The 26,308-nt window shown below is 35.7% G+C and overlaps 1 protein-coding gene across 4 annotated transcripts in view; it reads right to left on the bottom strand.

The window, feature by feature from the left end:
- The window catches only part of FZD6 (frizzled class receptor 6), an 88,863-nt gene extending 66,021 nt beyond the window's left edge, over positions 1 to 22,842 (bottom strand). Inside the window, exons 1-2 of one of the 4 annotated variants that reach the window (XR_008917537.1) lie at positions 22,115 to 22,514; positions 20,388 to 20,713 (exon numbers count right to left, since the gene is read on the bottom strand). Coding sequence is in view for 3 of the 4 variants with exons in the window: in XM_007488185.3 (XP_007488247.1) it covers positions 20,388 to 20,564 (177 nt within the window). In the remaining variant the exon portion in view is untranslated. Of the gene's footprint in view, positions 1 to 20,387; positions 20,714 to 21,979; positions 22,515 to 22,565 lie in introns of those variants that run through there. The other 3 variants (XM_007488185.3, XM_007488184.3, XM_007488186.3) reach the window with 3 other exon arrangements.
- Positions 22,843 to 26,308: the final 3,466 nt, after the last annotated feature.

Genomic DNA, 26,308 nt, shown 5'->3' on the forward strand with positions numbered 1-26,308 from the left:
ATTTTTTTACTGATCTAGAAAAAACCATAACAAAGTTCATTTGGAAGAACAAAGGATCAAGGATATCCAGGGAAATAATGAAAAAAAAAATACAAAGGAAGGGGGCCTTGCAGTCCCAGATCTCAGACTATATTACAAAGCAGCGGTCATCAAAACAATTTGGTACTGGCTAAGAGACAGAAAGGAGGATCAGTGGAATAGACTCGGAGTAAGTGACCTCAGCAAGACAGTATATGACAAACCCAAAGACCACAGCTTTTGGGACAAAAACCCACTATTTCATAAAAACTGCTGGGAAAAGTGGAGGACAATGTGGAAAAGGTTAGGTTTAGATCAACACCTCACACCCTACACCAAGATAAATTCAAAATGGGTGAATGACTTGAACATAAAGAAGGAAACTATAAGAAAATCAGGCGAACACAGAATAGTATACATTTCAGACCTTTGGGAAGGGAGAGGCTTTAAAACCAAGCAAGACTTAGAAAGAGTCACAAAATGCAAAATAAATAATTTTGACTACATCAAATTGAAAAGGTTTTGTACAAACAAAACCAATGTAACTAAAATCAGAAGGGAAGCAACAAATTGGGAAACAATCTTCATAAAAACCTCTGACAAAGGTTTAATTACTCAAATTTACAAAGAGCTACATCAATTGTACAAAAAATCATGCCATTCTCCAATTGATAAATGGGCAAGGGACATGAACAGGCAGTTCTCAGCCAAAGAAATCAAAACTATTAATAAGCACATGAAAAAGTGTTCTACATCTCTTATAATCAGAGAGATGCAAATCAAAACAACCCTGAGGTATCACCTCACACCTAGCAGAATGACTAACATGACAGCTATGGAAAGTAATGAATGCTGGAGGGGATGTGGCAAAGTAGGGACATTAATTCATTGCTAGTAGAGTTGTGAACTGATCCAACCATTCTGGAGGGCAATTTGGAACTATGCCCAAAGGGTGATAAAAGACTGTCTGCCCTTTGATCCAGCCATAGCACTTGTTGGGTTTGTACCCCAAAGAAATAATAAGGAAAAAGACATGTACAAGAATATTCATAGCTGCACTCTTTGTGGTGGCCAAAAATTGGAAAATGAGGGGATGCCCTTCAATTGGGGAATGGCTGAACAAATTGTGGTATATTTTGGTGATGGAATACTTTTGTGCTAAAAGGAATAATAAAGTAGAGGAATTCCATGGAGACTGGAATGACCTCCAAGAAGTGATGCAGAGCGAAAGGAGCAGAACCAGGAAAACATTATACACAGAGACTGATACACTGTGGTACAATCGAAAGTAATGGACTTCTCCATTAGGAACAATTCAGTGTCCCTGAACAATCTGCAGGGATCTAAAAAACACCATCCACAAGCAGAGGATAAACTATGGGAGTAAAAACACCGAGGAAAAGCAACTGCTTGACTACAGGAGTGGAGGGGATACAACTGAGGAGAGACTCTAAATGAACACTCTAATGCAAATACCAACAACAAGGAAATGGGTTAGAACCAAGAACACATGTGATACCCAGTGGAATCGTGCGTGGAAAGGGGGAGGAGATAAAGAAAATGATCTTTGTTTCCAATGAATAATGCTTGGAAATGACCAAATAAAATAATGTTTAAAGTGGGGGAATAAAAGAATAAAATACTAGAAGTGGAAAAAAAAAGAAGGTGGAAGGGGCAGATTTGAGGAAGATAATGCAGAAAAAATTTGAAATGATTATTAAGAATTTTTTACGCATAATGGATGAATATTTAATGAAAAACATTTTTTTTTAAAAAGCCATTAGTAGTAAAGTTGCATGCTGGGAACTAAGACGGCAGAGAGTAAGGGATGATCAGTTAGCTTAAATTCTCCAAATACACAAGAAAAGAAAATAAGATGCCTCAAAATAAAGGAAAGTCTTTGGCAAAATACAATATCTATTCATTATAAAAGTCATTAGAAAATGTTAGAATAATAGTTTTCCTTAAAACAATAAAGGGCATCTATCTAAAACTATCAGCAAGCATTATCTATAATGAGGATAAACTAAAATCCTTCCCAACAAGATCAGAGGTGAAAATACCCATTATCACCACTGCTGTTTAATATTATTCTAGAAGCTATCTAAGCAATAAGAGCAGAGAATGAAGTTGAAGAAATCAGAAACAGCAACAAGGAAACAAAACTTATCACTCTTTGTAAATATGATGGTATACACAGAAAACCCCAGAGAATCAACCAAAAAACTAATAGAAACAACAACTTAGCAAAGTTGCTGAATAAAAAATAAACCCACATAAATCACCAGCATTTCTATTTGCCACTAACAAAATTCAACAGCAAAAGCCAGAAAAAGAAATTCTATTTAAAATAACTGTAGACACTAAATAACATTTATTACCAAAACAAACATAGCAACTGTATAAACACAATTACAAAAGCCTTTTCACAAAATAGAGTCAGGCCTAAATAAATGGAAAAATATTAGTTGCTCATGTATGGGTCAAGTCAATATAATAAAAATGACAGTCCCACCTAAGTGAATTTACCTATTCAGTGCCATACCAATCAAACTACCCAAAAATATTTAATATAATTTAAAAAATAATAAAACTCATCTGGAAGAACAAAAGGTCAAGAATATCAAGAGAATGAATAAAAAGATATCTGAAAGAGGGAGGCCTACCTGAAAACTAAAGCAGTAAGCATCAAAACAAACTGATGCTGGCTAAGAAATAAGAGCAATACATCAATGGCATAGATTAGGTAACAAACATATAGTAGTTAATGACCATAGTAACCTAGTGTTCTTTAAACCCAAAGATCCAAGCTATTGGGGGAAGAATTCAGTATCTTATAAAAACTGCTGGGAAAACTGGAAAAACAATATGGCAGAAATTAGGCATAGGCCAACATCTCATACCACATCCCTGGATAAAGTCAAAATGGACACCTGACCTAGAAATAAAGGGAGATATCATAAACAAATCAGGTGCTGAAGGAAAAGTTTATCTGTCAGACTTAAGAATGAGGGAAGAATTTATGACCAAACAAGACAAGGAATGTTACAAAAAATGAAGTGGATAATTTTGATTATCTTAAATTGAAAAGTTTCTGTAAAAACAAAACCAATACAACCAAAATTAAGAAGGGAAACAACAAAATGGGGGGAAAACTTTATAGCAAATATCTTTGATAAAGACCTCATTTCTCAAATATATAGAGAGAACTGAGCCAAATTTATAAGAATACAAAGCATTCCTCATTGATAAATGGTCAAAGGATATGAACAGGCAATTCTCAGAGGAAGAAATTAAAACTATCAGGCATATGAAGAAATAATCAAAGAAATGCAAATTAAAACAACTCTAAGATACCACTTCATATCTATCAGAATGGCTAATATGGACAAAAAGGAAAATAATAAATGTTGGAGAGGATGTAGGAAAATTGTGACAGTAATGCATTGTTGGTAGAACTATGAACTGATACAATCATTCTAGAGGGCAATATGGAACTGTATCCAAAGGGCCATAAAATTAGGCATATGCGTTGACCTAGCAATACACTACTAGGTCTGTATCTCAAAGACATCAGAGATAAGGGAAGAGGACCTATCTGTTCAAAAATATTTTTAGCAGCCCTTTTTACAGTGACAAAGAACTGGAAACTGAGGGGAACACTTGGGGAATGACTAAACAAATTGTACTATATGGTTGTAATGGGATAAATACTATTATACCATAACAAATGACAAACAGGATGAGTTCAGAAAAAAAAAAAACAAGAAAAACTTATATGAACTGATGCAAAATGAAATGAACAGAATCAGGAGAAAAGTATATATAGTAACAGAAATATGATATGATGATAAACTATGAAGAACTAAATTATTATCAAGAAAACAAGGTTCTAAGATAACCCCACAGGACTCATGATTAAAAAATGCTAGCCACAGCCAAAGAAAGAACTCTTGGTGTCTGATTGCAGATCAAAATATGCCATCATTCATTTTATTTTCTTTATGGATTTTTTTATTATATATGTGGTATGTGTCTTCAGTGAGGACATGGGAAATATGGAAATATATATTACATGAAAGGACTGATATAACCTATATCAGACTATTTATTGCCTTGGGGAAGGTGGGGAAGAAGTAAGGGACAGGAGAGAATCTGAATCCCAGAATGTCAGAAAACAACTGGCAAAATTATTTCTAGATGTAATTTAAAAAAACTAATTTAAAGAAATAGCCATTCATCAACTGAGAAATGATTGAAGGCAATTTTCAAAGAAACATAAATATAAGCCATTAACAACTTGAAACATTTGCTCCATATCACCAAAAATTCAGGGAATACAAATTAAAACCACTCTGGTGTTCCACCACAAGTGACTACTAAAGATTAAAAAAAGAAAAATGACAATTGTTAGAGGAGCTGTAGGAAAATAAGCACATTAGTACACTGTTAGTGGAACTGTGATTTGGACTAGCCATTCTTATAACTAATTTTGAACTATGTCCCTAAAGTCTAAAAACTAAATTGCTATCCACTTGACCTGGCAATATTACTACTAGGCATATGCCCAAAGAGATCAAAGAAAAAGCAAAAGGTCAAATATGTAGTGCAAAAATATTCATAGCAGATATAGGAGTGCCCATCAATTGGGGAATATAAAGGACTATCACTGTACCATGAAAAATTATTAAAAATATAAGTTTCAGAGAACTCTGCAAAGTAAAGTGAGCAAAGCCAGGAAAATATATGATACTATAAAGAAAAATAACTTTGAAAGACTCAAGAACTATTATCCAGAAGACTTATGATGAAATATGCTATCCACCTTTTGACAAAGAGGTGATGGGACTCAAGCCTATCTTTGTTACAAGAGTTTTTTTTCAATGGTGGGTAGAATGTGTCAGGCATCAACAAAGATACAATAGATAAAAAGAATATTAAAAGATCATTGAGGCAATTTTTTAAAAAATCTTTAAGATTAGAACAGAAGAAAGGCCAGAAAGAAGTTTAAACAAGGTCACACCCAGAGTGGCCAAGATGATAGAAAAAGAACAATGATAAATGATAGAGGGAAACAATATGGGGGAAAGGGCACATAGATGTACTGTCAGTGGATACAATCATTTTGAAAAGCAATTTAGAATTATACACAAAAATTTACTTAAGAATGTGTGCCCTTTAACCCAGTTATACCACTGTTGTGCCTATTCCCAAAAAGAGATCAAAGAAAGAGGAAAATTCATATACAATTTTTTAACATACAAAAATATTTATAGCAGTTCTTTTTGTAGTGTCAAAAAATAGAAAAAAGAGGATGTTCAACAACTAAGGAATTACTGAATAAATTGTGGTATGTAATTGTGAAGTACTACTCTGCTTTAAGAAATAAGGGAACAGATGATTTCAGAAAGACTTATATGAACTGAGTCAGAAAGATATGAGCAGAAACAAACAATTTACACTACAACATCAATATAAAAATGAACAATTTTGAGGACTTTTATTAACTAATAAAGAATGAAATGAGCAGAAACAGAACAATTTAAATGATACCACAATCATAAAACCAAACTATAAAAACTTTGGGAACTATGATCAATATAATAACCATTCAAAATTCCAAAACACTGATTATGAAATATGCCATCCATTACAGAAAAGTGCTAGATTTAAAGTGCAGAATGTGAAGTGTGTGCATTTGCATGTATGTAGCCATCAGGAGAATTTGTTTTGCTTAAATCCCATTTATCACAATAAATTCACTTCTATTTTTTATTTCCCCCCAATTGGGTAAGAAGTAGAAGAAAATAGATTAATTTCTTAAAAATAGAAAGGGAGTGTTATAGAGATGAAGATATAGATACATGAACTTTCAGATTAGGGGCATAAGGTTAGTGTATTATTGGTTTTACTTAACTGTTTTACTTTGATACAAGAGACTTCTCACAAAGAGGAAGTAATCTATAAATGTTTGTAAAGGAAGAACAAAACATCAACAAAAATGAAATTATAAAAATGAAAAAAGAGCCAAGACAGCTTTGTAGATTACATTGACAAATTTATTATATTTTTAAAAGTAAGCTTTTCATAATAAAGGACTTCAATTTCATTTTTTTGTTTTATTGTTATATGTTATCTCATAGATCCATTTTATTTAAGTTTAAAATAAAAATAAACAAAATAGTAAAGAAAAAGTAAATTAAAACAATCCTGAGATACTACCTTATACTCCTCACACTAGCAAAAACTACTAAAAAATGGGAAAACTCATTGTTGCAGTGGTTGTTAATGAAGTAGAGACTCAGTTCAATAATTCTCAAAAAGAATTTTTAATTATCACAGAAAAGGCACTAAACTGTTCATATGCTTGACCTAGAAATGTCACTACTGGGAATTGCTAGGAGCAGTTCTGACACTGGCATTCAGTTAGTTCAGGTTCAATGTTGAAATGAAATGAATTCATAAATCATTGGAGAGGTAACAAAAGAAGGTTCACTAGCCCTAACAAAGCAAGGATATGTAGCACTTAACTTCTGTAGGCATGCCCCCTTTCTCCAAATGGAAATGTGTCTGGTCAGCAAGGCAGGGAATGGCGACTCTTATGATGTTCCAGTATCCAACAAGTCAGAAGGGCACTGACCTCATGGGGAAAGGGGCTCTTATGCCCCTAAGTAACCAGGATGGCATGTCAACACAGGCAGAGGCCATATGAAAACTGTGTTAAGAGAAGTATAGCTTGAACCTTCCTTTTCCTCCCTTGGCCAATCAAGTACTGTCTTCACTGCCCTTTTTTTTTTATTTGCCTGTTTTGGGTAATACCTTTCTAGACCTTTTATATTATATAACCTCCTTCTTCTTTGAGAGATCTTGATGGGTTCCAAGGCAGAAGGGTGGTGAGGGCTATGTAACTGAGGTTAAGTGACTTGCCCAGGATCACATAGTTTTTTAGTCTGAGGTCAAACTTGAACCCATAACCTCCCATCTCAAGTCCTGGCTTTCTATCCACTGAGCAACCTAGATGACCCTTCATTGCCTTTAAGGGGAAATCTAGCCTAAGTCCTATTACAGGAAAGGAGGAATCCTTGTCTGGTTACAGTAGAATATTCTTAATAGGCAATGTAGTAAGAAAAGTCTTATTTGGATAAATAGGACTAGCAGCATTAGTTGTGACAATCAAAAGTTGGAAAAAAAATTGTTTGGAAATTTATTTTAAAAAATTATAGTATACGAATTTAATCATATAGTATTTATTATAAAGAATATAAAATAGTAATAATTCAGGGAAATATTAGGAGACATGAAATTATACAGAACAAGAAATACAAGACTAAAAAAACATACAAAATGGCTATCTTAATGTAAATAAAAGCAATACTAATACTCCAATGTAGGAAATTTCAAATTGTCACTTTTTAAGAATATGGATCATTATCTATGGCTTTGTGAAGATACGATTAACTCTCCCCTTGTCAATTTTTCACTAAACAAATTAAGAACTTAAAGTACCCTTGCTTGACACTAAGAGAGTTCCCAAGTCACTTACTAGAGTAAGCTCATACCTCCGAAGGTCACTACCGCACCCCCTTGGGCAGTGCTAGGCAAATTGAAAGACTGTCATTGGTTCCTATAAAGTGGGGGAGTGACAGGAAGTGACACTGAGAAAACTGCTTTCAAAAGGCCAGTTCAAGGATTCAGTCACTCTCTTTGTGTTGGTGAGCCAGACAGGAGGAGGAGACTCTTTCCTTGGATCCTGCATTGGCTATTTATGGTGGTGAGTGGAGTGATTCCTTCCTTGGTTCTTCAGTGAGGAGACCCTCTCTACTCGTTGCTGCTTTGGTGGGACACTCTTCACCATGAGTTCTGGTGAGATTCTTGGCGGTCTTAGCCTTGTGTGCATTGAAGGTTCTTGGAGGATTCTTCAGTGTCTCCTGGTTTTTCAGATTCTGGCTTCCTAATTAGGACATTGGATTCTAGTGAGATTTGCTTTTGGATTCACATTTGCAGTCTAGAAATATTAGGATTAAACTTAAGATGGCTAGATCCTACACTGACAGCTTCCCTTTTACAATAGCCTCTCTTCCTCAGGTTTTGTAACTGACCAGAGTGGCAGTTGGTATCTGACTTTCTGACTTGTTCCCGCCCACCCCCCACACCCCTGCTTCCCGCAAGGAATCAAAATGTTTTTGATCCTGTGTGGAAACTGCTAGGCAGAGTCAGTGACAAAGGCTGCTCGCCTCAGGAATTGTAGTGATAGTCACTAAAGAGTTTTTTAATAAATGGGGTTCTTTTAAATATGGGGTGCCAAGTGTATTAAAAAAAGATAAAAGAGGGAAGTTTGTACCCCAAGGGAAATTTGGATTTTTGGTATGGAGAGGGGGAAAGAGAAGAGAACCCCCTTCTCAAAGCAGGGTTCAGGGGAGGCAGCAGATGTAACGGGTTGACTCAGAAAAAGGAGGGGGGGGTTGAAGATTTTCCCCCTTCTACCTCCTCTCCTTAGCTAAAGTTACCCTCCCCAATTTGCTCTTGTCCCTCTTGTCCCCCCTCCACTACTCAAGACCAAAAGGTCTCCCCTTGATCCATTCCCTCACACTCAGCTTGGGGAACAGATAACTTTTAATGTTAACTCAATCAGGTAATACAAAAGGAATAATGGGCAGGGAAGAATGGTTAAAGGAAAGTGGGAAAAGGAGGTCCCTGTCTCTATCTAAACCCTTTCTCCTCCCTCCTTGAGTCTGGGGGGAACTCAGGCCTTGGCAGTCTGAGCCTCCTGAGAGAAAGTCAGGTTGACTCACCCCTGGGCAACAAGAGCTGAGGTAAAGTCTGCTCAGGTTTCTCTTCAAAATTCCCTTCAATTGGGAAGTGTTGGGGAGAAAGATTTCCAGTCATCAGCAGGAAAAATGGGTAACCCTCGGGAGAAAGCCTTTTTCCCAACTTCTCTCTTCAGCTTCTCAAGACTGTGAGACCCTCTCTGCTTTCCCAGTCAGAGTCTTCTCCTCCAGATTCCACTCCTGGGGCCCCTCCCCCATTGAGGTGATCAATTTCACATACTCTTCAGCCAGTCACAGTAGCTAGGCAATACTTTCTGTCTCTTTATCTACATTTTTACACTTTCACTCTTGCCACCTCTTTGTAAATAAAACTTCTAAAAGTCATGTTGACTTAAGCTATGATATTTTAAAATCAGTGACCACAATATTACTTTAGAATTCTATTTAGCATAAAACCTAAATTTAAATTCTTACAGCTTTTTTGTCAACACCTTTCAAAGAATTAGCCAAAGGAAGTCCTGGGAGCTGTAGGAAGTTTCAAATTGGGAGCTTCTTCACATTTTCCCATAATCATAAGGATACCTTTGGAGCACATGAGTTGTTCACTGGATATACCTAAATCTTTCTTTGTGACCAGGCCATATTCTTTTTCAACACTGAGGCAACAAAATTCTTTTTAAATAAAAGCAATGGTAGTCCTATACTCCCCAAATTAAAGGATACTTTCCTTCTATCTATTAATAATTAAATAATTGGGTTTTTTTCTGGGAATTTATAAAAAGGTTTGTTCTAGTATATAATGGAAAATATGTGTTGTAGCAAAATATGCTAATATATTGTATTTCTTTCTTTTTGATTGTAAAGAATCTGAAAAAATATATCTATATTTATCTTTTTATCTAAAAGATCAAATATTATGAGTTACATTGCCTCACAAAATAGCAAAAAACTGCAAAAAAATAAATCAGTCTTTGAAAAGCTTATGCCTATGCCAAATAATCCTGAAAGCTTTTTCTAATTAAAATAGGAAGCCAACCAAAAAAATGTGAAATAAAAGAACTCTCCCAGTATGACTAAATGAATCTCATGTTCATGGTGTGTGAAATTACCACATTTGCCCTACAAATCTCAGTCCCTGATATATATATATATATATATATATATATATGAGGAAATGGTGTCCAAGAAAGTGAAGTGAGGAAAATAGCGGACCTTATTATATGGAAAAATCTATACCAGAGGGCACAACAAGGGTCTTCAAGTGAAGGCTGGATGGCTACTTGTAGATGTTACAAAAGAGATTCTTAGTCAGATAGAAGCTGGAATTGCCAGTTCTGAGATCCCTTCTAATTTTGAGGTTTTGGTAACAGTTTTAAAGACACACAATGAAGAAGTTCAACATCACTGACCTTTATATTAACATTTTTATCTTCATAAAATCTTTGCACTCCTGGGGCCCCTCTATACTGTTAAAATTTTTGAGAAGGGAATAGACAGGTTTTTAGGTGATTCTCTATATCAAGTTATATGTTGAGTCACATAGTTAAATTTATGAAATTAAGTTCTGCTTCAACAAATTTGATACAATATTTATTTAAACACTTACCAAGTGCAAGGTACTATGAGAGGCACTGGAGATACAAGGACAAAAAAAAATTTCAAATAGTTCCTGTTCTCAAGGAATTCTAATCTGAGAATAAAAAATGTACACAAAGAAAAGTAGTATGTGGGAAAAAATTGAGGAAGAAGAATGGATTAACAATTGGGGATATCAAAAAAGGCTTTAGAAAGGAAGTGATATTCAAACTAACCTCAGAAAGAAGATATTATGAAACACAGATGAAGAAGTGCACTTCAAGAATGGTTGTGGCATGCAAAGATGCACAGAGGTGGCAGACAGCATCAAATTTGATTAATAATTCTTTTAAGGCCCTAGAATTTAGTTCTTCTGTGCCTGGTGACTTTAATCACTCATTAATTCTCTACTTATCCAGAGTATCGGTTTTTATTATTCATTTTTGTTCATCTAAAGATCATTCCTCCTTGGCAGAGAAAACAAGTAAAATAAGAAATGAGCAGGTTTACCTCTGTCAGTCATAATTATTCACACGTCTATCTCAAGTATTGATCTTATCCTTAAAACTCTGGGACACATATTGTTGTATTAGTGGAATATTTTCATGAAAAACTGATCCATGCAATTATAAACACTGCTAAAGATCACTCTAAAGCCCAGCTCAGGTGCTACTTCCTCTTTGAAGTCTGGTCCATCTCAGTTGAAAGGATTTTTTCATTCTTATATTTTCTTATGGCACTTTGTCTTGCTCTTCACCCTTTATTCTTAATATATTAGCCTAGTATCCCAATTGTTTGTGTATGTATTAAACTATAAATTATTTCATATTAAGGAATACAATTTTTAATTTCTTTCAGTTCAGTAACCAGCACAGTACCTTGTATACAATACAAGGTATTTAACAGAGATATATATCAAAATGAATTACTTCAAGGGAAGTTAGCAAAAAATAAATATGTCCTTTGGTGTCCAATATCCTCTTCTTTCTTTAAGATAGGAGGTTCCTAAAGGTTCTCATATCTAAAAGGAAATAATTTAACGAAGACTCTCCAAAGGTGTTAGTTGAACTAGAAAAGTACTCTACATGTTTCTGAAAAGAAAGATGCAAACCCGGGTAGGATTGTTCTTTGGAAAACAAGTGATTCATACATAAATAATGTGTAGCAAAAACTGCAAAGTTGTTGGGGTTTTTTTTGCAGAATTCTAAGGAAAATAAGAATTGTACTTTATTATGAAGTTGTCAATGACTTCGTGATGATGAAAGCCTAAAAGCCAGTGACTATCAAGAAATACTTTAACTTCATTATAACAAATGACTAAAGTGTCCCTTTTTATTCCAAGAAATATTAAAGTTTTTGTACCATGAAAGAACTTTAACAGACTATCAAAATGGTCTCTTAAATGATGATGATGATAGCTAACATTTAAATAATGCCCAATATGTGCCAGGCTTTGTGCTAAGCTCTTTATATATATTATCTCATTTGATACTCAAAAAAATCTGGGAGGTAGGTGCTATCAATTATCCCCATTTTATTCTTAAGGAAAACAATGCAAGGAGAGGCCAAATGACTTGCTCAGGATCACACAGCTTTTAATTTTTTTTTTAAATTTTGATTGACAGATGATGTCCCTTGCTTGCAATGCAGATTCTCTCTTTTACAGTGTCAAAGGAGAAATTTGAACTCAGGTCTTCCTAACTCCAGGCCTAGTGCTCTATAAAGTAGCTGTATTTAATATTGCTCAAAGAATACTGTTCTTTCAATCAGAAGACCTTGGTTTTAGTATTGATTTCCCTTTATTTAATAATTCAATTAATTCTTCTGTGCTATGTGGAATGGACACCACTACTCATTTTAGTTTACAAAATATTCTGTTCATAATGACCTACTAAAATAGTTGGGCAAAGATTGTTCTGTCTATTTTACAAATAAAGAAAGTTGTTTTTTCTGCCATGGAGGTAAGTCAATAATACTTGCACTATCTTATCTCACAGCATACTTATGAAAAAGGCATTCTAAGTGGAAAAGCAACATATAAACATTAAAAATAACAATAGAAAATTGACATATATGTACTATAGGGACTCAGAAGTGAGGAGAAGATAAATTTAATTACTTAATAAAATATAAGAAATGCAGATTTCTTGATTCTTTTCCCAAGTAACTATATCCTTTGTACATCCTTTTCCTCCTTTTAGATAAGGTATTATAAAATGCTTTGTAAATTTTAAAATAACATACAAATGTCAGCTCTTGGTATTATCAATAACATTGAATGCAAATACTATTCTGCTTTATAAAACAAGCTTTTATCAACTTCATAGGCACTTTTATTTAGCTTCATAATTTAGGTCAAATTTTTTCCCTTAAATTCAGTCAGTAATATTAGAAATAGCAATATCTATTATCTCAATGTTTTAAACTCTCATAATTTTTAAATGTCAATATTTTCAGATATTTATAGCTTTTTAACTTCTAATTAATGTTACCTGAAAACATCTATACTGTTTTAGCAACCTTCTTCCAAAACTGATATATCAATTTTCAAATGTCTCTATTAAGTCTGGCCTCTTCCTTATAGAAACTATGTATAACTCTTCAGCACAGTAGGCAGCGTGGTCTCCTAAGAGGAAGGTCCTATAAAAACTGCTGGGAAAACTGGAGGACAGTGTGGGAAAGATTAGGTTTAGATCAACACCTCACACCCTACACCAAGATAAATTCAAAATGGGTGAATGACTTGAACATAAAGAAGGAAACTATAAGAAAATCAGGAGAACACAGAATAGTATACATTTCAGACCTTTGGGAAGGGAGAGGCTTTAAAACCAAGCAAGACTTAGAAAGAGTCACAAAATGCAAAATAAATAATTTTGACTACATCAAATTGAAAAGGTTTTGTACAAACAAAACCAATGTAACTAAAATCAGAAGGGAAGCAACAAATTGGGAAACAATCTTCATAAAAACCTCTGACAAAGGTTTAATCACTCAAATTTACAAAGAGCTAAATCAATTGTACAAAAAATCAAGCCATTCTCCAATTGATAAATGGGCAAGGGACATGAACAGGCAGTTTCTCAGCCAAAGAAATCAAAACTGTTAATAAGCACATGAAAAAGTGCTCTACATCTCTTATAATCAGAGAGATGCAAATCAAAGCAACTCTGAGGTATCACCTCACACCTAGCAGATTGGCTAACATGACAGCTATGGAAAGTAATGAATGCTGGAGGGGATGTGGCAAAGTGGGGACACTAATTCATTGCTAGTAGAGTTGTGAACTGATCCAACCATTCTGGGGGGCAATTTGGAACTATGCCCAAAGGGTGATAAAAGACTGTCTGCCCTTTGATCCAGCCATAGCACTTGTTGGGTTTGTACCCCAAAGAAATAATAAGGAAAAAGACATGTACAAGAATATTCATAGCTGCACTCTTTGTGGTGGCCAAAAATTGGAAAATGAGGGGATGCCCTTCAATTGGGGAATGGCTGAACAAATTGTGGTAGATGTTGGTGATGGAATACTATTGTGGTCAAAGGAATAACAAAGTGGAGGAATTCCATGGAGACTGGAACAACCTCCAGAAAGTGATGCAGAGCAAAAGGAGCAGAACCAGGAAAACATTGTACACAGAGACTGATACATTGTGGTACAATCGAAGGTGATGGACTTCTTCATTAGTGTCAATGCAATGTCCCTGAACAATCTGCAGGGATCTAAAAAATACTATCCACAAGCAGAGGATAAACTGTGGGAGTAAAAACACAAAGGAAAAGCAACTGCTTTTCTGCTTGACTATAGGGGTGGAGGGAATATGACTGAGGAGAGACTCTAAATGAACACTCTAATGCAAATACCAACAACACAGAAATGGGTTCGAATCAAGAACACATGTGATAACCAGTGGAATCATGAGTCGGCTATGGGAGTGGTGGGGGAGGTAAAGAAAATGATCTTTGTTTCCAATGAATGTTTGGAAATGACCAAATAAAATAATGTTTAAAAAAAAAAAGAGTAAGGTCCTGAGTTTGATTCTCTAAAGGAGGGTGTGATACAGTGGGAGAGACTTCTGGAGACAAGAAGGTTCACTTGGCTTGGGTTTGGCCCCACTAGACCTGTATTATCTTTACCTTAGGGGCCATTATTCAGTCTGAAATTGCTAGCCTGAGATTCCCTTCAGGGTGGATTCTGTTGGATACAAGCTTTGGGGTCTCCAACTTGTAAGCTAGTCCTAAAACTTGGGGTTCATCAGATCTTACTAGGCTACAAGTTTGGGGCTTCTAGATTCCATGCTGACAGTGGGGAGGGCAGATGGGAGAAGGAAACAACATTTACACAGAGAAGTAAATACAAAGGATATGCTAAATAAATAGCAAGAAATTTGATGAGAGAAACACTGTCAAATTGGGAGGAAGGACCAGGAGTTAGGAGAGGGTCCTCATATGATAAAGCACCTGAGTAATGTCTTAAAGGATCTAGAGATCCCCGATTTTGTTGCTGGGTATGAAAGCTTTGGGGAAAAGATAAGGAGAGATGGCAGCAAGAGTTGAATTCATTAAATTTCCTAATAAAGCAATTTACAAATATTTAAGAATCACTAGCCAATAGAATTTTTTTGGTCTCATTATCCTTTCTTCCTCTACCTCTTTATAAAAATGGAAATGGATATGGAAACAATATATTGTTTCTGTAGTACATATTAACAGGTGGAAAGGAAAAGGAAGGGTTTTTGCTCATTTCCCTTTAGAATTCAACAAAAGTAGAGTCACCACATGCTGTTCCAAATACAATACATAGCTTTGCTTTTGCTCAGGCTTATATGAAAGCAATTCAGCAAGAATAAAACAAATGTTCCTGTTTCCATTTTTCCTATGCCAGTTTCAGCCTTCTCCGGAAAAGATCAGAATTTCCCTTGGGAGGCAAGCCTCAGAATTTGAGAAACAATGCTCTAGAGAGCAAGCAAAAATGAACACAATGGAAAACCAGGGCAATTTGTTTTTCACTTAGGTAATTAGCCTTTGCAAAACACCCTTAAAAAGCCAAGTTGTATATCAGAAACACTTTAATTCTTTGCAATACAAAATTGGGTGTCTTCTAATATCCATTTGGAAGATCTAATACTTGTTTCCCGCTGAATTCCTAAAAGGAATGGACCTAAGTGATACTTTACCTTTTTGTCCTACCATTTTAAAAGCTTCGTGCCTTTGGTGCTGTCTTGGAGTCAGAAAGACTTGTCAAATCCTATCTTTAATATTTAATATCAGTGCAGCTAGGTGGCACAGTGGACAAAGAACCAGGCCTGGTAATGGGCAGTCATGAGTTTAAATCTGGCCTCAGATACTTCCTAGCAGTGTATCTCAGGACAAATCATTTAACTCCCACTGCCTAACCCTTATGGCTCTTCTGCCTTAGAACCAAGAGAAGATAAGGATTAAAAAACAAAAACAAAAAAACCCCTTAATATCATTTAACCTGTTTGTGTTTCCTCATTAGTAGAATGAATGCCCCTTAAGATTCTAAATCTATGATTCTATGATTTTCCTTATGTGTTAGAAATTCAGCAGTGACTAGAAAGTGTCGAACCTAGGCTGTTTTAAAAGAAAATAACATAAACTATATTTTCATTATGTGTAATTAGAAATCTACCTTTGAACTACATTACCCAGGAGCCCACTTACTTCCTATCCTTACATGCTGACTTTGACAGAAGATAAATTGGGTGGGGCTCCGTGTCTAGAGCTCTTTCTTTCCTGTGGAGGCTTTGGTGGACTGGGCCATTTTGAGCGGTAGATTAGCCATGGGCACGTGGTTTTAATTTATTAGATAATTACCTTTTATTTCTTTACTTCTAGTGATTATTAATCAATCCTGTAAAATATAATATTTGAAGTTATTGTATATTAATTTTAATTTTCACAATTAAAATAACACTGCCAAAGAAGATATGGTGCTAAGGGTCAGTAACTCAACATTATTGGCCTATGCATTCTGTTTGGGCTGGAAGGGAAGGGCTAAACAAGGAACTAACTGATTTGAAGTTAACAATCTCACATGGCCCAGCCAAAAAACTAAATAATATGCTCTCATCATCCCAATTACTTAGACGTCAATGACAAAGGAATTTGAATATAGTTTAGCAATCATGTTTAAGTTGGAATGGTAGTGAAGAGGAAGAACACAACTCTGAACTGCACAATTCATTAGACTCAATGTAGGCAGATGGTTACAACAGCCTAGATGTCAATGTATTTGATTTTGAGAATGAGGAAATGGGCAAGAATGATTAGAATGTTCTCCTAACTGAATTGTTGAGACAGTGGTACTTTTTTCTTGAAAATATTGAAATTCTACTTAGACATGGACCCTAGAAGATAAAAGAAAGCAAGAAAAGGGAATAGACAAGAGTTGCTACAAATAAATTATGACTTTCTAATCCAAGTTTACATCTAGAAGATTTTACAGTTGGCAAAGACTTGAATCATCACTTCTCAATTTGAATCTGTAATAATACTCCACTCATCTGATATAGTGAGGAAAGATAAAATGAAACAGACGCCGTATAATAAGGACTGGTAATGAAGGGTGATGGAAAATGTTCTCATAAAAGACTTATAATGCTTAGACAATTTGGAAACCTTTCTAAGTTCAGGTTGAACACTGGCAAAACTTGGACTCTGCTAGAAAAACCTTTAAAAAAAAAGCCCTACAGTCATCTCCATATCATACTGTAGCATGAAAGTATGAATGGATGATGGCTAAATATTCTTTTTTGTAATTAAAAGGACTAAGGCAGAATCGGAAGGTACAAGAAGTTATTAAAAGTACAGTGGGAAAAATATAAACATCATTGTAATCTGCTTTATTAATATTCATAAATTATCTGAAAAAAGAATGCCTGCACTTTAAATTAGGAGGTAAAATGTCTGAGATAGATAGCTAATACAGTAAATGACACCTCAGATAATTTTTAAAAAACCAACAGGTAAGAATAAATTAAATCTAAAAGATGAAATGTACTGGGGAGATATGCAGTATCCTACACTTAAGAATTTATAAATCAGCTTTGCAAAGACAGAATGAAGTAAACATGGTTAGATAAGTATATGTAAAAAATAGCTAAATGTTTTATCAATGATCAGATCTATCCAAAAAATACAATAGGTTGAATCATGAGGTAATAAGTTCTCCATCCCATAAGAGCATTTAAAAAGAGATCTGATAATCATTTGTTGGCAATTTTATATACCACAAGATTAGACAAGATAACCCCTAAATAGAACTTTCAACTCTAAAAGTCTTATTCTAAATATTTCCTACTTTGTCTCTAGGTAGTCACTCCCAAACTAGCCTGAGGTCAAAAAGTCTATTGGGAAAATGGTTTTAAAAAAAGTCCTTTTCATCTTTTCTTTTGTTCCCTTTGAGTACAAACTGATGCAATAAAACTCAAATAGTTAAGGGCAACAGACATGCTTAACATACAAAGAAAATGATATTATTTGATCATGAAAGAAAAAAGTATCCTTTCAGACACTCCCAAAATTTGCTAAGAAAACAAAATGACCAGTGCTGTTTTTTTTTTAAGCAGCAAATAATTCAATAACATTTCATGAAGAAATTTTATTTTAGATATAGTTTAAGGAACAGAGTAGTTCTTATTGCCTTACTATTGTAGTTAATTAGGAGAAAGGATACATCTCTTAAATACTTTTTAAAACCATTTCCAGGGAAAAAGAAACTGTCTAAACAGCTTAATATCACAGGGCCAATGTTTGTATTCAAATTTACCTTAAGAAAAGATGAATTATTACATAGTACCAAAAGATCGAACAGGTAAAGTAAATTAGGAAATGGCATACAAAAAAAAATGCCTAAAGATACTCTGAAAACTAACTTTACATATAAAGATTAATTATACATAATGTAATATAGAGATCATAGATGAAATAACAAAGAATGCAATATATTTTCATTCAATGCTCCCTATTACTTTATTTAAGAAAATAAAATCTATGTTGCAGTATAATAGTTAAAAATACACACTAACAAGTATAGGTATGTAATTTATAGTATACTTCTCAGAGTACTTTTAACAGATTTCTTCTATACAATAAGGTAGCCTGAGAACTACTCTTTGTACAAATAAAGTTCAATATGGTCTTTCAATTAGGGGTTATTTTTTCTGCAGAAAACAAACTTTCTTAGACAAAGCTTTCTTGACAGAGGTGCTAAAAAAATAAACAGTGCTGTCTTCCAACACAAGTTAGATCAACTTTATAGATCTTCGTCATAGGACAGGAACCTGTTGCTACAGGTAATTCTTTATTCCCTCAACCTCCCTACATTTGCATATCTCTAAAAGGGAGTGTAATAATGAGTGGCACCTAAGGCAATAGTTGTTACTGCAATTCCCATAATATAAGGCGTCTCCCCCATTCCCCTCAACTCAGAGTTAGGCTTGGTTTTCTCTTCCTAAATGTATCTACCTTATTTTTTCTTCTTCCTTTTGGCCTATGGTTTAAATATATTAAAAACATTTATGTATACTCTTTAACCCAGAGTAAAAGCAGAGCAATAAATAAATAAATAAGAAGATGGCTAGGCAGAAAAATAAATAATATGCATGCATATTCTTTATATATTTTTTCAAATCATTATTCAAATAAGTATGAACATAAATACCCAAGAGAGACCATATGGCATAATGGATAGAGAATTGGCCTTTGAGTCTAGGTTGGTTTAAGTTCTACCTTTAGCTGTATATTTGTTATGCGATCCTGGGTAGGCCACTTAAACCTCTTTTTGTGTTGGAGACAAATCTCTAAGACTAAATATTACAGAGAAGGTGCCAGTCTCAGTAAGTAGAGGAAATTCTCACCAGGAGCTCCCTATAAAGAAAAAATCAGATGTCCAGGAAAACAAGCCTATACATATACATGTAGGTTAATAAGCATGTATGCTTATTTTGCACTAGGGAACATGATAATCCTGGGAATACAAAGACAAAAGTGAATATGTTGATTCCTTCAAGTAGTTTACATTCTAATGGAAAAGACAAGAAGGTTATATATAAGTACAAAGAGATCATTCAAACAAAAGGAGTAAATAGGTGGTGCAAAAGACAGATAATGCTGGGTCAGAAACATCTGAGTTTAAATCTGGCCTAAGACCCTGATAAGTGGTGTGATCCTGGGCAAATCAATTAACCTGTTTCCCTCAGTTTCCTTAAATATAAAGTGGAGATTATAGTAGTACCTATTTTACAAGATAAAATGAGAGATACTGCTAAAAAGCATTTAGCAGAGTTTCTGGAATATAGCAGGTTCTATCTAAATGTTTTTTACATCTCTCTCCTTTCTTGAATCTTGAAAGAGACACAAATGTGTCTAGAGATTGAAAGGGCTAAATACCGGGTCTCAAGATTTACCATGAGAACTTAGGTTGAACTGTTCCTTTATATTGCTCAAATTATTATTCAAACAAATATGAAAACTTGTTTGACAGGCATATAGTTGAAGTTCTCACAGAGCCATGGTTGGATATGAAATGATTTTTTTTTTTTTAGTAAAACTCTAATTATGGTCTTAAATCTTCAAGTCATGAAAAATGTTAAAAAATGCTGATTCATTTTTCAATGAGAAGTGAGTTTATTGTAGTAAAAATTTACTATAAAATCTGAGGATTATTATATTTCAATCTGAGAATCAAGATATTAATTACTAATTACATGGCATTTCAAAATCATTCATTGTTCTAATTCTGTGCAAGTATGCTCCTGTTTTAAACAAATACAGAATTTGAATATTAAGATTTTTTAAAAAGATAAATTAAGGAAGAATTCTTAATTTCATAAAAGGCTTCTCCACAGAAATAAGCAAACTTTCCATAAGTTATTTGTTAAACTGTTTGTCATACACAACTTGAAAAATATATCTATTGAGTAAAGAAAGTTACTTACTTCTGTAGTTTATTATTGGATTGTTCTATAAAACTTCAAAGTAAAAGGAAGAACAAAAACTCACCTCCATTTCCATAGCAGCCATAGACTGGTCATAATGCCCCATCAAATTAGGGAAAAATGTCATATTGTAGGTCATTTTCACACATTTGGGAACAGTAATTGGTTCACAGGTAAAGTAACTGTGCCCTCTAACGAGGGGAAGCATTATACACATCACAAAAAATATGAATGCTTCCATTTTCTTCAAATTTCTGATTTCACCACATGGCTTGGAATGCAGTTATTTTGATCATCTTAGGCAACATCAAAAAGTTGCTCAAATTGCTCATTTCATTATTTTATCATCCTTTAGGGCGTTGTTTTTACTGAAATTTACTTCTCGATTTACTGTAAAACCAAACAAGGACACACCATCAGACTTTAGCCACAATTTTTAATCTAGACCTAAATGTTAAAGTGAACCACGTTTAAAACTGTCTAATAACTTTCATTTACAATTGTACTAAGGCACATTTCTATAATTTTTAAGGAACAGTTACAAAATCTTTGTATTATGTTGCATATTCTATATATATACAAACAGTAAGCATGAACGTGGATTTTAAAAAGCAAGGTAGGTAAGGGATGGGGAGAAAAATGCTATAAAAATGAATTACAAAGGAATTAGAGAATCAAAGTAGCGTAGAGACCAGAGGTCATCTAGTGTAACTCCCTCTTCACTTAAAAGCGAAAACTGTAGCCCAGAGAAGTGGGATGATCACTCAGTTACTAGGTCCTGGAATAAAATTCTTGTCCCAGATTCCTAAATCCTACAAGCTGCCTCCCCAGGCTCTATTTCAGCATTCTAGAATTAAAGAGTTTTCCTCTTGCTGAACAATGAGCTAGATATGAACTTTATTGGCTTTCTTTATAGAAGGCACTGCTGCCTGCATGGCGGAAGTGAAAGAACACAGCATTTGTCATCAGTAGATCTAGGTTCAAATCCCATCCTAACCCTACCTCCTACTCTGTGTGATCCCTTGGCAAGGATGTCTCTCTAGTTTCATTTGTAAAATGAGGAAATTACTAGATTACCTCCAAGTCTAAAAAGATGCCTCTACGAACCTACAGCTAATTGTTAATAAGTAATAATCATTATTCTCAGAGCACCACCGCTCCACGTCACTCCCTACCCCTCCAGACCAGCAGAAATGTGGGATTAGCAATTTGATAAAGGGTGAGGCGCGCAAAAAGAAAACGTAAGCCCTTTCCATCTCCGCTATACTTCACAAATTCCTCTTAAAAAGGGGGGGGGGGGGCTCTATGGCTTTACAAGCCAAATCCAGGCATGGGATGAGATGCCCTCTTGGACGCAGCAGGAGCTGGGCACCTGTTCCTGCCCTGGCCAGTAGTCTCTTCTCAAGCCCCGGTGGGCGATTTCCGTAACTTAACTTGGAAAGCAACTTTGGGGATTTGGCTCCTGATTTCGGGAGAAACTTTCAGGCGGTGCGGACCACAGCTGCCTCCCGTGAGCACCTGTAGTAGTGATACGCTTATGGGGCCCCTACTCAGTACCCCAACTAGGATGAAGCTACCCTAGAAGAGCGCGAACAGCGCCCCCGCCCCCTTCCGGCCTGAGCAGCCCACCCCCACCCAACAGTCTCTCTCCGTTACCTGGACGACCGCCTCTCCCCCTCCCTTCAACCCAGGGGGTGGAGGTGTGGGGGTGGGAGCTCCACCAACCTCCACGGAGAAGGAACCCAGGGTTCGTCACCTACGGGACGGCCCGGGTCACTGCGGCCTCTTTACCTGGGGGAAACTTCTGGGTGAGCCTAGAGCCAGCGCCGCTATCGTCGTCGTCGTCGTCGTCGTCGTCGTCGTCGTCGCCGCCGCCGCCGCCGCCTCCCTCCCCTCGGGTCCCCGAGGCGGGAGCAAATGGCTCTGGCGAGTTGCCTGGATCTGGGAGCCGCACGGGGCGCGAGAACTAAGCAATCCCGCGAGACTGGCTAGGGCAGGTTGGGCCCGGACAGGTCCGGGCTCGCGTCTCCGAGGCTGGAGGGGAAGCGGTCCCCCGCCCTCGCACTAGTCCTAGCACCAGGGCCTCGCTAACTCCAGGGAGTGTCCGGCACTGTGGCGCACTGGCTGGGGAACCCGTGCCTGTACCTACTGTACCCCAAGTGTTATGCTCAGGGGCAGCAGAGTGAAAATTCTGATTGTATTAGGCTGCGGGATTTGGGGAAGAGAAACTCCTTTTTCTCACCTGCATTTGTAGAGTCCTCGAAAGAGTGAACTGGCTCCAAGTTGTGGTTTTCCCACTTGGAAATGGCAGAGTACCGGTCTGTGCTGTGTCTTGTTCCCCAAGGTCTGATGAGGCTCAGTGTAATTAGTATCTATGAAGCACTCTCTGCGTCCTTTGAAGAAGAAACAGTACAGCTTTTCATCTGCTGTTTTCAGAAGCTCTGTTCAGTGAAAAGTATTTTCCCAGGGTAGATTTGCTCCTCAAAGCCTTTCGTCCAAAGAAATCTGAGCTAGTGATTAGGTGGGACAACCCTGATTTGGATATAGCTACTCCTTTTGCCTAAATGTCCTGAATGGGATCGGGATTACAGAATCTGGAGGTCGAAAGAGAACTCCAGATGTGACTTCCTTTGCACAACGAATGCATTTTAAATAACCAGGAGAGCAGTTTTAGTTAAGTCTAAAATTCCATATGAATTATTTTATGAAGTGTAGAATCATTCTCAAATATATCTTTCTAAAAACTTTCATCTTCCTATTCAGAATTTGCTAAAGGTGTGAAGGTTCTCCTGTATTTTTGTACAGGAATGATTTTGGAATGTACTATGTAGCAGTAATTTAATAAATTGGGTTTTCTGAATTACTTGGTGAAATACATACACGGTTTCCTCCCTATCTCATTAGACTCATTTTGCATATTGTATAAATATATATGTGTGCATACATACCTATACACACATATATTTCTCTGTATACATGTATACACACAGGATTTTACACCACTAGAAACTTTTAAAATTAGTTGGAGCTTTACAAAAGAAATTATTTCATGTCTAACCCTGGTACTGTAAGAACAGTACAATATACTGGTCAAACAAGTTTTAAACTTATTTGAATAATGATTTAAACAACATAAATAGTTCAACCCAAGTTTAATATTAAATTATAAGATACTGAGTTTTCTTGATGGGAAGCTAAGCAGGTTTTTTTTCTGTTCCAGAGGAGGCCATTATTTTTTTTCCCACCATATACTCTTTATTATAGGCATACCTCTTAGATTTTCTGGTTTGGTTCCAGACCACCACAACATATCGATATATTCAATAAAGCTACTCACAAGAATTTTTTTATTTTCCAGTGCATATTAAAGTTATGTTTTCACTATATGATAGCCTATGCGTGAAATAGTATTGTCTAAAAATATAATGTATATGCCTTAATTAAAAACACTTTATTGCTAAAAAAGGCTAACCATTATATGAGCCTTCAGCAAGTGGAGGTGTTGATATATGTTGTTTGCCACCGACTGATCAGAGGGTTGGATGCTGAAGGTTGGGGTGGTAGTGGCAATTTCTTAAAATAAGACAACAGTGAAGTTGCCAAATCATTAAATCTTCCTTTCAGGAAAGATTTCTCAGTAGCAGGCTATACTTTTTGATAGCATTTACTACTTTCAAAACTGAAGTCAATTCTTTCAAACCCTGCTGCTGCTTTATCAACTAGGTTTATAAAATGTTCTTTAATATCATGTCTAAGAGACTAGGAGGCCTGAGGAGAGAGAACAGGAAACAACCAGGTTGATGGAGAAGTCAAAATATACACGTTTGTGGATTAAATTCAGTCTTGTATGGGCATCATTGGTGGTGCCCCAAAACAATTACTATAACATCAAAGATCACTGATCACAGATCATCATAACATACAATAACAATAAAAAAACTTGAAGTATTGCAAGAATTACCAAAATGTGACACAGAGACATGACATGAGCTCATGCTGTTGGAAAAATGGCACAGATAGAACTGCTCCACTAAGGGTTTCCACAAACCTTCAATTCATGAAAAAAACAAACAAAAAATATATGTGCAGAGCACTATGAAAGGAAGCACAATAAAATAAGGTTTGCCTGTGTTCATATTCTGGTTGTCTGCTTTTGTACTACTTGTGTGAGCTGATGCAATTCTTTTAACTTTTCTGGGTACTATTTACCTCATATGCCAAAGGAGGAGTTTGAACTAGATGATCTCTAAGTTTCTTTCCAGTTCTAAATCTTTTGAAACTTTCTGATGCCCTCAGATGTTTTCTAGTCTAACTCATAGCTGCTAAAGATTTTCCTTTAGAATATCTAACATAAATATTCATACATTTTTTCCTCAGGAAGACCTCCAGAGAAGGGGAACCCTATGTATCATAAAACAGCCACTTTTTTATACCTCTAGTTGTGCAAAGATTTATACTTACATAAAATAAAAAAGTCTCATTGCAACTTTCCACATGGTTTAGGATATCTGGTTATTTCCCCAGGTTTGTGAAAAGGGAGTATCAATGTGAGAAGACATCACTCCTTTACTTAAAACCTACTGAAAAGTTGAAGGAAAGAACACTAGACTTTATAAAGGCAGCTGCAGTAAATTTCAAAGGGTCTTGAAATTTGGAAGCCACAAGATTGGTGTTAGGGAATCATGGAACTGAATTATATGAGCCACTTAAAACTATTCAACTACAGAAATCTGCACTGGTGTTTTTAATGTCCAGATTACATTGTGGAATAAAAGTTTTTCAAAATAATAGTAATAGATAGAAATTTATATAATTCTGTATGGTTTATAAGCACTTAACAAATATTTAATTTTATCGTTGTAATACATAGCTTCCAACTTTATCATTCATCCAAACTGCTCTCTCCAAAGTTGTCAATGATCTCTTAATTGCTAAATTCCTTTTAAAAAAACCTTTTCTTTCTGCTTATTTTTCTTGACCTTTCTGTAGCCTTTGACAATGCTGATCACTTTCCTCTCCTAGATGCGTTTTAATCTCTAGGTTTTTTAATACTCCTTTCTCCTGGTACTCCTCCTCCTTATCCAACTGTTCCTGCTTAGTCTTTTTTGCTGGATCTCAATGCTGAACTTCCAGTCTTGCATCTCTAACTGCCTATTAGTCATACTCAAACTAGTTATCTTATAGACATTTCAAACTCAAGTTGTCCAAAACTAAACTTTACTTCCTAAACCCCCTGCAACTTGGGTATCAATCTTGTCTCTTCATTTTCTATTGTCACTACTTGCCATATTCAATCCCTTGTCAAGGCCTGTTGATTTTACCTTTGTGACATTTCTCTGATATTCTAATACTGTCTCCACTCTAATGCTGGGTCCCATCACCTCATACCTGGATGATTGCAATAAGCTGCTGGTTAGTCTGCCTGTCAGCAGTCTCTTCCTCACTCCAATCCATCCTCCACTCACTTTGTGAAGATAATTTTCCTAAAGAATTGGTACAAACATGTTTCTCCTCTACTTAATAAATTCAAGTGGCCCCCTGTCACTTCCAGGATGAAATACAGAATCCTCAGTTTGGCATTCAAAGCCCTTCATAATCTACCCCTTCCCCACTTTTCTAACCTTCATGCTCCTTATGTCTCCTTCACTTTTCCAGTCAGTGACTCTAATCTCCTTGCTCTTCCTCAAACAAGACACCACTTCCTGACTCCTGGCATTTTTCCTGGCTGTGCCTCCTTAATGGAATGTTCTTCTTCCTCATCACAGACTCCTGGTTTCCCTGATGTCCTTCAAGTCCAAGCTAAAATCTTGCATTCTTTAGGAAGCTTTTCCCAATCCCTCTCAATTCTAGAACCTTCCCATATTGATTATTTTCTATTTATCCCATATTTTGTATGTTTTTACATAATAGTTGCAAGTTGTCTCCCCATTACTCTGCAAGCTCTTCAAGGCTTTTCTTTTCCCTAGAGCATAGTATAGAGCCTTA

The sequence above is a fragment of the Monodelphis domestica genome, chromosome 3 (assembly GCF_027887165.1).
Source record: "Monodelphis domestica isolate mMonDom1 chromosome 3, mMonDom1.pri, whole genome shotgun sequence".
Taxonomy (NCBI): domain Eukaryota; kingdom Metazoa; phylum Chordata; class Mammalia; order Didelphimorphia; family Didelphidae; genus Monodelphis; species Monodelphis domestica.